The following is a 12,343-nucleotide window of genomic DNA, read 5'->3' as shown; positions in this document are numbered from 1 at the left end:
CACAGTGAAAAGGCTAATCGATTTGAAGATTATAATGAACATTTTTAAAATTGAATTAATTAAATATAACAGTTTCTCGTATAATATAATAATATACTTTGTTCATATGGTTTTAGTTGGCATCGTGCATTATAGCATTTAGCTGTAAATAACTGCTATGAATTTACCAGAGAAATCGGTCGATGCAAGGGAAGCAAACAAACACAAAACATCGAACTGCGCACATTAAAACCATACTGAACCGAATTCCGAGAAAGAATGTTAGCACCATGATTATTACAAGTTGGGTTTGGTAGACGACGCGCGTACATGTCGGCTGCCTCGACAACATAACAGCCCAACCGCACAGCCAGTTATTTGAAGGCCTTGCCCTTACCACCCCTCTTGATTCTCCCAACAAAAATTTACTACCCCCTTGCATTTCTCCCACAATCTTTGTGGTTATTTAAACCCCAAGGTGGCGGCTCGTTTGTCTTCAATTTTCTTCATCAATGGGTAGGGCTGCCAGTTCATCTCCATCATCGTCTTTTGAGAGCAGCAGCAACCACCACTTTGGTTTCTCGAGCACCAGTGCTGCAGCTTCTTCCATGGATTTCGGCACCGATCTTAGGCTCGGCCTTAGTATTTCAACCTCTCCTCCTTATGAAAGGTTGGTTTCTTTTTATATGCATATCGAAATGGTTACTTTGTTTGGGGCTAATGGTTGAAAATGGACGGTGATGGCAGGGAGCAGCTGAGGTTAAGGCAGGTGTTTGGTGAAGAAGAAAATGAGTGTAACAGTGCAACATTCTTTGTTAAGGTATACATGGAAGGGATTCCTATTGGGAGAAAACTAGACCTGTTGGCTCATGATAGTTACTACGACCTTATAAGGACTCTTCAACATATGTTCAACACAAATATTATCTGTAAAGTTCCTTCCTTTTTTCTTTTCTAACTAAAAATACAATGTAGTTTCTCTCTTATGATGTGTTTGATAATATTGCAGGGGCCGAAGCTGAGGTTGATGGAGATCATTATGAGAAATACCATGTGCTCACATACGAAGACAAGGAAGGTGATTGGATGATGGTTGGTGATGTTCCCTGGGAGTAAGTAAATCTCTTTTTTTTTAACGTCATGATATCAACCAAATTAAGACGATTAATAAATGAAACAATGATAACTGAAACTGTTAATGTAATGACATGTGTAGGATGTTCTTGTCAGCTGTGAGGAGATTGAAGATCAGCAAGTGCTGAATTTTGGATGCAGAAATCTTCCTACTATATGTCTTTTTGTGGAGTGAACAATGAATAGGTAGGCAGAGAGATAAAGGGTGGGAAATGTTAAGGATTTGGAATGTAAACTTTCATACTAATTTTGATAGAGTAACAAGAGCATGAGTTTTTTCTCTTTGGGCTGTAATTCTCTACTTTTTTCGTGATGCTTCGTTTTGTTTTCCTATTGCACTATCACACGGGTTCGAGAAAAGATGGGCCCAGCAAACCAATCAACATTTTAACAAAGGGAACTATACTTCTCGTTTTGATCAGTTGGATTCACATAAATAATCTCACATTCAAGGATGGTATGAATTGGATCAAGTTAGAATATTATAGTTTTTCATCTGTTACTTGATTTAACTCTAGTTTTGAAGGCATCACTCCATCTAATATTTTGAAAAAAACAATTATACTTGATCTGACATGACACACATATATATCATTCAATAAGGGAAAGTGTAATTGAAAAAAAACTATAGAGGGAGAGATATTATTATAATTACTATAATATTGAATAATTATACTATAATATTGAATCGGATGGAGTTTTCACCCTTAAACCTGACATAACTCTTTTTTCTTTTTGAAATATGCTGTAATATAATTGTATAATTACTATTCATTTCGATTATTAACAAAATATGCAGTAATAGTGGAATTAGGATATAGTTCAGGGGATTTGAGTTTTAAACTTGATCCGAGATATCTTATTTTATGTGAAACAATCTATTGAACTAATACAAGGGATTTATCGAGTTGATTATAAAATAATATTTATTCAGAATTTTTTTAACCTATTGATAACACGTATATACCTTATAGATACAATTGCTCAAATTTATAACCTTTAAGAAGAACAACATTTCTTTTTATTAATGAAGTCACTTCATGAATTTAATTTGCATTGTTATTAACTAGATACAAAGAAAGTGATTATATATATATATGACCAATAAGAAGAGAAAATGCCCATCCATATCCCCACGAAAAAGAACACACAAGTTGTTTGAATAAATGTCCGAATGGAGTAGCGTGGGTCTTAAAATACCTATTTTTGTGGACCAGACGAAACCAGCCCTATCTAGTTCCCATAAAAAAGACCATACTTTCAACACTGTTTCTAAAAACCCAAAACAACCCATCTGTCTGGATTTATTGCTTCTATTGAAATATCTTTCGTTTCCCCTTACCCAACACTATGGCTTTTTGGAATGGCTTGCACTGCATGCAATATCCCTTAACCACATGCATGGCTGATGGCTTGCACTGCATTAAAAGCCCTTGTATCTTCCTATCCAATTGATGTTTCCCTTTTTCTATTTCAAATGAAAGGTCAGAACTTCTAATCGAATTTTCAAAAATATTAAGGTTATACCAAGTGGCATACGTGGTAAAGAAATTATAGTTGTTCCTTGAATATCTTAATTTAAGCATCAACAAATATTGTATTATACTTACCCTAAATTTATAAAAATAATTTATTAATTTGGATATTAAATGTTAGTTCGGATTGAATTGAATTGAATCAAGACAGAAGATTGAATTGAAAGCTTTCAATCATTCATAGAATGCATTAGTATAAATTACACTAAAGGTCACTAAATTTTGCTCAAATGATCATTTGATTATTCGATTATTGAAAACTATAAAATAATCATTAAACTTTTAAAACTGTTATAAATGATCACTAAATTTTATCTAACTACTACAAAGTATTCATTAAATTCATCGAATTTGTACATTTATTATAATATCTTAATATCCATTTTATGACGGTTTAATAAATTTAACAATGACTTTATAATTTTTTAAAAATTAATAAATAAAGCATCATTTAAACATAAATCAATGACCTTCGATATATTTCACCCAACAAATTATATAGCCTAGCCTTGCCTTTCATGTCTTTATAGTCAGTATTTCTCACTCTTTATCTTTCGGAGGTCGCTCCCTTTTCAAAGTTCATACGGAGAAAAAACTGGTCCATTTGATCGGCTACATAATTTCATTACAAGTTCGGTCCCTGCGTGACTTTTGGGACAACATAAAGTCAGGCAGCTCCCATTTGCATTATGAAATCGACAACAATAGCTAAAACTGAAAGGCATATCTCTTTCTCAGTTTTCATGAATTAGGATAAGTTTTACACGGATATAATAAATATGCTGACATTAATTGAGACAAAAAGGATATATCAATTGATATTTTTACATTCAATTAGGTGTTTATAGAATGAGTTGGGTTGGATTTATGTGAGTTTTTTATATTTAATTAAAACATATTATAATTTATTGAGTGACTTTATTGATAAAAAAAGAATAATGTTATCTTTAGAAGTTCTGACTTCGAACAGTTATATATGTACGGTGTATTAACGTTGGATTGTTGTCACCTTAAACAACTAAAATAAACGTTATAAGGAGATGTCAACGTGTGAGTGATGGATTTAGGGTTGGATTGTGGGGAAAGTAGGCGAAATACTTGAACTAAGAGTATGTTTAGGGTGTTGGCATGCTACTTACTTTATAAGGAGACGTCAACGTGAGTGGTAGGTGGCAACCAATAAAAGCCAAGCTACTGTACACGGGAAGCACGATCTCCTTTTTTTCTTTTTTCTTTTCGTAGGGCTTTCGTTGGACTTTACCGAGAAGAAGTAAACGCAGTGGGGAGCGGGGCTGAACGTGTGGGTGACGGTATGGTTATCTATCAAATTGGAGGACGTTGAACTTGGATCCTATTTGATTGAGTCAAATTCATGAAGAATTTTTTAAAAAAAAATCATGAAGAAAAAAATTAAATTAATTTTATTCTAGAATTTTAAAAGTTATGATAATCTTTTTAATTTAATTTATTCTATTCATAATTCGAGAATTTAGATATTCAACGTTATTTAATTAACACCTCATTTGTTAAATTATAGAAACTAATGATTTTAATTCAATATTAAAATTCAAAAGAAATAGTGTCCATGACAACATAATATATATGTATATAGCTTTGAAGTTTTCCAAAAGGATGACCTTAGTAATTAAATTGCATCATGATAATTTGGAGAGATGGCATTAGATGACTAAATTTATTTTAAAATAAGAACAAAAGATTCTACCTATACTAGTGATTATATATATATATATATATTATAAGTTAGACCAATAATTACCGCGTTTATTTCTTCCTTTGCGAAATTTATTTGGAATTGTCAATAAATATGTAATAATATCATATATGAAGTAATAAAAAAATAGACTTAGAAAATTAAATTGCACATTCATTACCAATGAATGCAAAACCTGGTCCGTCCATTTTTTAAAATATTATGGCCAATTGTCATCCGTATAATGCAATTAATATAATTGTATACTCATGTCTTAGCCAAAGTCAATTCAAATTATCTTTTTGATACCGGAAACACTAAAATGAGTTATGTGGAAGATTGACTTCTCATATTTTTATCATAACATTTCCAAGTTTTGTTAGTAAGGTTTTCATTAAAGGTAAGATTAAGATATTAAAAACGTTTAAATTCATATATTATCATATGTGATTTTTTTAAAATTTGTTATAATTTTTGTTTGATTGTCTAATTTAATGTTTATTGCGATTGTATTTTAGAATTATAAATAATAATTTAGTCTTCCATTGAAATCAACTTAAGTACTGTCGACCAAATAAAGTAAAGAATTTATGTTGATTAAAATATGATAATGTATACCGTTTTGATTTTGACATTTAACGCAAAATTAAGACAATAATTCTAACTCAATAAAATTTAGTTTTGTTTAATATAGTAGTCTCATCTCTCACCATCAAATAAAATTGGCAGCTAGGTTTTGGTTGTAGGGCGATTAACCGTTAACACTATTTACTTGTACAACACAATTGCATGGAGCCTGGAGGGGTCGGCCCATTATGTGGTTACTGCATGCTTAGTTCGAAGTTTGATAGATACCCAAGGCTAAGAGCTATCAATGATTCAATATTACAATCCATAATCGTTTGACATTTGGGTTCAATCAACCCCGTTCATCGATAACGATAATGATATTTCCATGAACATGATGAGTAGTTTCTTTCTAAAAAAATTACTATATTTTTTCCTTATACGTTTATATTCGTATATTAATAAAGAAGATAAAATATATTTGAGAGGGAGTGTAATATATATACACGGAAATAAGATTATTTTATATAGTTATGAATTAGTATTCTATGTATTGGTGGGGGAAAATATTTAGTTTTATATTAATAGTTTGTCTAAGGTTAATTGCACTAGATGTCATCAATGCATGGTTCAGATTTTAAATTGATTTTAATTTTTTGTAAAAAAATTAATTGAATTATCAAAGTATTAACATTTTATCAATGACGCTCTTCTATCTGTCTAGTTATTATCTTTGATGTTAAATGTTAACTCAAATTTAAGTAAAACATGTTTAAATCATATTTAAAACAATCTCTAAAATAAATGGTTATAAGCTTTAAATTGATAGTTCTCTTCTCTCATAGGTTGTAGATTCAATATACATTAAGAACAAATTTTCCTTCCCCTCTCGAGTAAGAATTGTAAAAAAGAAAAATAGCTTAAATTGTAAATATATATTAAAAAATTATCCTAAAATTCGACACAATAACTAATCGTCAATGCGGTAAGTATACACATATTTATAATTTAATTTAATATTTTATATATACTACACATAATATTTGAAATGAGATGATTCTATGTTAAAAAGAAAACTAATTGAATAATTTGAGTAATATAGTATTATTTTTAAGGGTAAAATATATTATAGGTAACTAATTTATACTCAAATGATAGTTTTGGTTACCTAACTTTTGAAACTTATAAATGATCATTAAATTCGTCATGATGTTATAATATAATAATAAATCGTAAAAGTTTAGTAAAATGAATAAGTTAAAAATTTTGATAATAAAGTTATAATTATTTAAAAAATTTAAATCGCAAATGGTGGATGGCATTGGAATCATCTCTTTGGTGTACTCGTATGACAGATATGGAAAAATCGGCATGAGTTTGTATTTATCGGCCGTATCCGGGCAGCTATTGCAGTAATCGATTCGGCTAAGAGCTGGGCTAGTATCATCAAGAAGAACAAGAACCAAGCTTCGAACAACTTGAGGAACAGCAGTCGAAGCTTTTGGAGACCCCCTCGCACTGGATGTGTAAAGCGCAATACCGACTGTGGTGTTAACCCAACGACAATGAGTGCAACCAGTGGAGGAGTGCTGATCAATGAAAATGGGAACTGGATTCGAGGGTATACTAGGAACATCGGCCGATGCTCTGTGTATGAGGCCGAGATGTGGGCAATTCTAGATGGCCTTCAGGTAGCCTGGGAGAGCGGAGTGAACGAGCTGGTGGTAGAAACAGACAACATCCAAGCGGTGGACAACAATAACTTCCCTGACCAGAAGTACGAACCAGCCCTTATCGGTCGAGTTCGAAACGCGGCCAACCGACCTTGGAATATCACTTTCAAGCACACTCACCGTGAAGCAAACAGGCCTGCAGACAAAATGGCCAACATTGGCCGTGGCATGAGCTTGGGGCTCTCGGTTATCCATCAGCCTCCTAATGATATTCAAGGGATCCTCAAATCTGATCAGGAATTCCTGGGTAGCAGTTTTTCTCACTGTTAACGCAGCGTTTTCATTTGTAATAAAAAAAAAAAAATTAAGATTTATTTTATAATTTATAAAAATTTAATGACTAAAATGATATTTTAAACATTGTTAATAACATTGGGGAACCGTGGAGGGGATCTTTACAAAACCTTGGGAAAGTCCTGGACCGATCCCAAAATACCTGACATGAGGGCATGGCCTGGCAGGCTTCATAAGTCAGTGGGATTAGGTATTCTCACCTAGCTGGTCCCCACTCTTTCTCTTTCCTTTTTAAGATCTCGAACCACCGTCAGATTCGGATAGATCTGTGCCGTCAACAACGTTGACCTCAGGACGACGTCTCCCACGTAGACCTCCAGTACCCTATCCGCCACCGTTATCTTTAACGCTATCCGTCTCTTAAATTTTCATCCCCCACCATTTCACTCATATCTCCGTCCTACCTCATCCGGAATTCGCCACGTTGCCCTTTGCATAAATTGTTACGTCATATATCTCCCGCGGAAAAAAAGGCTGGTCTTCGCTCTTACTCTTTTATACACTCCTTTTCGTCTCTTGTTCGAGAACTCGAAAGAGCTCTCTTATTTCTCTATTATCTGATCTTTTCTCTTTTTATTTTCTCTCTATAATTTCTCATGGAGATGAAGCAGCGAGCTTCAGAACTGCCATTCTTGCGCTCCGATGACTTCCTATGCCTGAGCTCCGCCGCTTCCGACCGAACCATCCACGATAATTCCAGCGATCACGTCAAGCCGCACATCAAGGAAATGGATTTCTTTTCTACTAATAACCAATCACAATATGATAATAAGGGTTCATCATCTTCTGCTTCTGATGTAAACGTAAGGTTTTGAAGTACCATCTGAACTCTCTTCTTCTTTTCATTGAACCCATCAATTTTGGTGTTATGGAAACTAATACTTTAAATTTGTTGTTTCAGACTGGATTAAATCTTCTGAGTTCAAGACAGGGAGTTTCATGGATAAGTAATGAAAAGAAACCCAACACTGAAGTAAGTTATAATTTTCACAGATTTTTTTTCTTTTTAGCTTCCTTTTAATTGGTGAGTGTAAAGTTTATAATGGAGAATTGGTTTTCCCCCCAGATGAGTGTTCTTATAATTGAGTTAGAAAGGTTACACGAAGAGAATCGGAGACTGAGAAGCATGTTGGATCAGATTACCAGAAATTACAATGAACTACAAGATCAACTATTCATGGTCGTGCAAAAACAGGCGCTTGCAAACAGTAAACAACAGGTGAAAAAACCATGGAATATTCAAATATTTCTTATCATCTTCATCTTCATCTTCATCTTCATGGGCGTTTCTGGTTCATGTGGTTATAGAGCGAGAAAGTGTTTTTTTATACATCCATTAACATTGCAACCCTAATTAAGATGCATTTTTTAATATGCAAAAAGACTTGGTTAACGTGCTTTTGTCGAATCGGAAACTGTGCTCCTTGATCCCGTATCATCTGTCGTTCAATATCTTATTGATATAATCTCAGTTCTTCACATATAAAAATTGAACTTTGGGGAACCTTATCTTATGACCAAAAACTCATAAAACTTGCCTATACACGTGCTCCTTTTATGACCAATCACCTTTGGAAATCCTCCGCATCATTTCATTTTTCAATATCAAAATTTCTTCCTTCAAATCACATGAATCTCGTATTAATTATCGACGAATTCATTGAAGATATATAAAATTATATATCAGAGAAAGGTATGAAGATTCGTTGAAAAGGCTGTCAAAATTTTTCTTTTCTCATTAATGAAATACTATCATCGAAGTTAAGGTTCGTAATCAAAAGGGTTTGTTTACAAACAGCTGAAGGATGGAGTAAAGGGCATGTCGGTCCAACAATTAATGGACCCACGACCATTTGCAGCATTAGATGTGAATGAGCCCTCGGCATCTGATGACAAGAGGCATGAATTGTCAGCATCATCCCCGAAAAACAACAATATGGAAGTCATGTCGATGGAAGGTGACCTTCGGAAGGTTCAGATTCAAGGCAAAGACGTAACCGTCGTCAAAGATGACATGGATCTAACGTCTCAAACCCGGGGTTCACCAAAATGTCCAATAGTGGATCAGTCAAAGAGCGAAGAGCAAGTGTCTGAAGTACCTTTCAGGAAGGCAAGAGTCTCGGTTATAGCAAGATCAGAGGCTCCCATGGTAACTAATAGTGCTGCATTTATTTGCATATGATTTTCAAAGAGAGTATAAGTGGAAATGGTGGATGCTTTAGTTTTTTTTTGTGGCGCAGATAAGTGATGGGTGTCAATGGAGGAAATATGGTCAAAAGATGGCCAAGGGTAACCCTTGCCCACGCGCCTACTACCGTTGCACCATGGCTGTTGGCTGCCCTGTTCGAAAGCAGGTAATAAAACTGAGAGATTAAATCACTTTCATTAAAGTATAAAGATGATAAACCAAAACTGAGCATGGTCTTATTTTTCTTACAGGTACAAAGATGTGCGGAGGACAAAAGCATTCTAATAACAACGTACGAAAGAAACCACAATCACCCTCTACCACCGGCAGCCACCGCAATGGCTAAAACAACCTCAGCGGCCGCAGCCATGTTGCTATCTGGCTACTTCAACTCTTTACCCTACGCATCCGCAATGGCGACACTATCTGCCTCCTCGCCATTCCCCACCGTAACACTCGACTTAACTCAGGGCCCAAACCCCGTTCCATATATACGTCCACCGTCTTCCACGCCCACATTTCCATTACCTTTGCATGGTTACCCTATGTTGGCTCCCAACAATCTATCTGCATTTCCAGGAATGCAGATGGAACAAGAACGTAGTGCTTCCATGGTCGAAACTGTCACGGCTGCCATCGCTTCTGATCCAAATTTCACCGCCGCATTAGCTTCCTCTATTTCAACAATAATGAAAGGAACGCCACCGACGCTGAGCAGCAAGGTCCCTGGTCTTCCGGGTTCACCACAGCTACCTCAATCTTGCACCACTTTCTCCACTAACTAGCCAGGGCGATGATCAGATTTTGCATGCTATATGATCCACTGTGTAGAATACACCAAGCAAATATATATTTGATCAAAATTTGCTAAGTAGTTCCACTGTTTACCCACTATTTCTGACAGGGGCACTTGATTCCTGGAAAACAAGGGTTTACTCCCAAATATTTTCCTCCGCGAACACGTTTTCATCACTTTCGGACAATACAAAGATTACTTCAACAATATCTTAAAATAGACCACAAACAGCTGATACTTGTCAGTGAAGATAAGAATATTCCGTCTGCAGCCAACATCTTCCACCCATAATAAGGAGAATAAAGCACCACGACCATTGCCATGTCCATGTTCAATGAATCGCCTTTGGGTTTTCACGAATTCAACCTGAAAATACAGCCAGGTTCAAGCCAATAACAGTTGCCAGTTGCACCTGTGTGACCCGGAGATATCATCGGATTCTTGGCTCATTTTGAAAAGTGCAGTATATATATATATAAGGGTCCTCGGTTTCAAGAAGCCTAACCGCGTATTTAAAGCCAGAACAGTACTTCACTTTTGTGGTGTTATCGGTTGGGGTAATGTAAGATTCCCATGGGAATGTAATTCATATTCCTCCGTTTGGTTGGCCGGGAATATCATTCTCTATAATCTTACATTACCAATAGTGGATTTTTTGGGTATATTACCGGGAATGTCATTACTTCCATTTTCTTAGGTATTGTTGGATTATCGGCGTTTTGGACTAAAATGCTTTTAAATTTTTTTTTCTTTAAAAAATATATTTATTCTGGCATTGAATAATAAAAATTCTATGAATGTTAAATTACAAATTTATCCTTAAACTATTTTAGATTTACAAAAAAATCTATAATTAAAATTTTATATGAAGTTCAGAGGTTAAAATAAAAATTTACCCTTTCATTAAACATTTTTATATTTTCAATTTTATAATAAAAAATATATAAATTTTATGAATTTAAATTTTTAAAGAAAACATATAAATATTTTCCAACTTGTTAAAAAAACAAATATATAATAAGGACAATTTGGTCAAATATACATTCCAATAATCTTTTATTTCTTTAACCAAACATGATAATCTTACATTCATGCTAAACCTACCAAACACAAAATACAACATTCTCAGTAATCCTATTATCTGATAATCTTTTATTCCCACTGGTAATCTTATATTCCGTGAACCAAACGCACCCTTGGTGCCATCGTTGAGTTCCTCCAAATGCTTCAGTGGGTCTTGGGCCACGTTTGGCGTCGAGCTCTCGTTGTTAAGCTCGGAAGTTAATTCACTGAAGAGTTTGGAGGAACTCATGGACGCTGCCAAAAAAAAACTTATTATCCCATGTATGGCAATGAATAATGTGGATGGATTTATGATATCTGTCTCTACTTGTTTTTTTCTTTTTGCAATCGAATGGATTCAGAATGCATGTAGTATTACTCATTATTTGAATTTATTTGTAAATTTGGATGCTTGGACATAGTGTAGTAATCATAGCTTATGTAGTTTCTTTTCTAGTGTCAGTTGTACGTGTTTGATTCTTGTTACACAATGACAACATATGAATATATATCAGCAATGAAAGGGGAGAAATGATTTGCAGTGGACCCTTTTGATGACTCCGATATCTCATCCAATGATATCTCTGATTTCGATTCACCTGAGAAACCGACATTTTTGTCAAGGTTTATAAGCAAATGACAGAGAACTCCGGTATACGTATATAAAGACATCTCATCTTAATTTTAACCGAAGAACTTGTGCCGGACCATCTTTTACAGGTTTTCTGCTATACCATCATCGTCACCAAAACACAAGTAAGGAAACAATTTTGATTTAAAGTTAACGGAGGTTTCTAGGGACATATATCTTATAAATACAACTGCACGAATCCAAGAAGTCTAGAAAAACAACACTCCATTCCCTTTAACTATCGAGATCATTTAATGGGTTTTAAAAAAACCATTACGGTTTAGACGAGGTTAAATAACAAATTTGCTATTTTGGGGTTAAAAATAATTTATAATTGTACTAATATAAAATTTTATAGAATCTAAAGGGACTAAAGTAAAAATTTACCATTTAAAGGGGAGGACCTTGCCTGCCTCCTCCAATGCTGTCCAGGTAAGGTAGATTATGAATTGTAAAAAGTCAAAAATTGTGCTTCATGACATGCTCCAATACTTGAATATTATTATCTCTGTTCTAATAAATTTTATTCAATTTTTTATCATGGTCAAAATTAAACAGGTGTGTATGCCAAAAGAATACAATTATTGGGAGGGATAGGATTAATCATTTCCACTCGTGACTGGTTCTCGCTACCATTTACGGCTATAAATACAGCCCAGAGGAGCATCCAACACTGCCATCATATATTATACAAGTCTGCTTGCAAAATGAAT

General features: G+C 34.4%; 2 protein-coding genes across 3 annotated transcripts; both read left to right on the top strand.

Moving 5' to 3' along the window:
- The first annotated feature begins 219 nt into the window (after nt 1-219).
- LOC120127266 (auxin-responsive protein IAA20-like) lies at nt 220-1,277 on the top strand. 2 transcript variants are annotated; one of them, XM_039145212.1, is made up of 4 exons: nt 220-649; nt 727-908; nt 989-1,091; nt 1,196-1,277. In XM_039145212.1, exons 1-4 carry the CDS (start codon nt 492-494, stop codon nt 1,239-1,241), a joined length of 489 nt encoding a protein of 162 aa, XP_039001143.1. In that variant the 5' UTR covers nt 220-491; the 3' UTR covers nt 1,242-1,277. The 2 variants fall into 2 exon arrangements, with proteins under 2 accessions (XP_039001143.1, XP_039001144.1); XM_039145213.1 differs by having other exon boundaries at nt 989-1,095; nt 1,196-1,253.
- Nucleotides 1,278-7,490: 6,213 nt separating this feature from the next.
- On the top strand, nt 7,491-10,364 carry LOC120127247 (probable WRKY transcription factor 47). Its single transcript, XM_039145200.1, has 6 exons — nt 7,491-7,756; nt 7,855-7,926; nt 8,020-8,172; nt 8,752-9,102; nt 9,194-9,307; nt 9,393-10,364. The coding sequence occupies exons 1-6, from the start codon at nt 7,550-7,552 to the stop codon at nt 9,924-9,926; spliced, it is 1,431 nt and encodes a 476-aa protein (XP_039001131.1). The 5' UTR covers nt 7,491-7,549; the 3' UTR covers nt 9,927-10,364.
- The last annotated feature ends 1,979 nt before the right edge of the window (nt 10,365-12,343 follow it).

Source organism: Hibiscus syriacus, unplaced genomic scaffold, assembly GCF_006381635.1.
Source record: "Hibiscus syriacus cultivar Baekdansim isolate YM2019G1 unplaced genomic scaffold, ASM638163v2 tig00110467_pilon, whole genome shotgun sequence".
NCBI lineage: Eukaryota > Viridiplantae > Streptophyta > Magnoliopsida > Malvales > Malvaceae > Hibiscus > Hibiscus syriacus.
The sequence above is the reverse complement of the archived record's forward strand: the minus strand, read 5'-3'. Positions and strand labels throughout refer to the sequence as shown.

Bases quoted from the DNA above. Each gene is read 5' to 3' on its own strand.
- LOC120127247 (XM_039145200.1), top strand. From the start codon at position 7,550: ATGGAGATGAAGCAGCGAGCTTCAGAACTGCCATTCTTGCGCTCCGAT. The intron at 7,757-7,854 runs GTAAGGTTTTGA...TTGTTGTTTCAG, and splicing joins CTTCTGCTTCTGATGTAAAC to ACTGGATTAAATCTTCTGAG. The intron at 9,103-9,193 runs GTAACTAATAGT...TTTGTGGCGCAG, and splicing joins CAAGATCAGAGGCTCCCATG to ATAAGTGATGGGTGTCAATG.
- LOC120127266 (XM_039145212.1), top strand. From the start codon at position 492: ATGGGTAGGGCTGCCAGTTCATCTCCATCATCGTCTTTTGAGAGCAGC. The intron at 909-988 runs GTAAAGTTCCTT...ATAATATTGCAG, and splicing joins GTTCAACACAAATATTATCT to GGGCCGAAGCTGAGGTTGAT. The intron at 1,092-1,195 runs GTAAGTAAATCT...TGACATGTGTAG, and splicing joins GTTGGTGATGTTCCCTGGGA to GATGTTCTTGTCAGCTGTGA.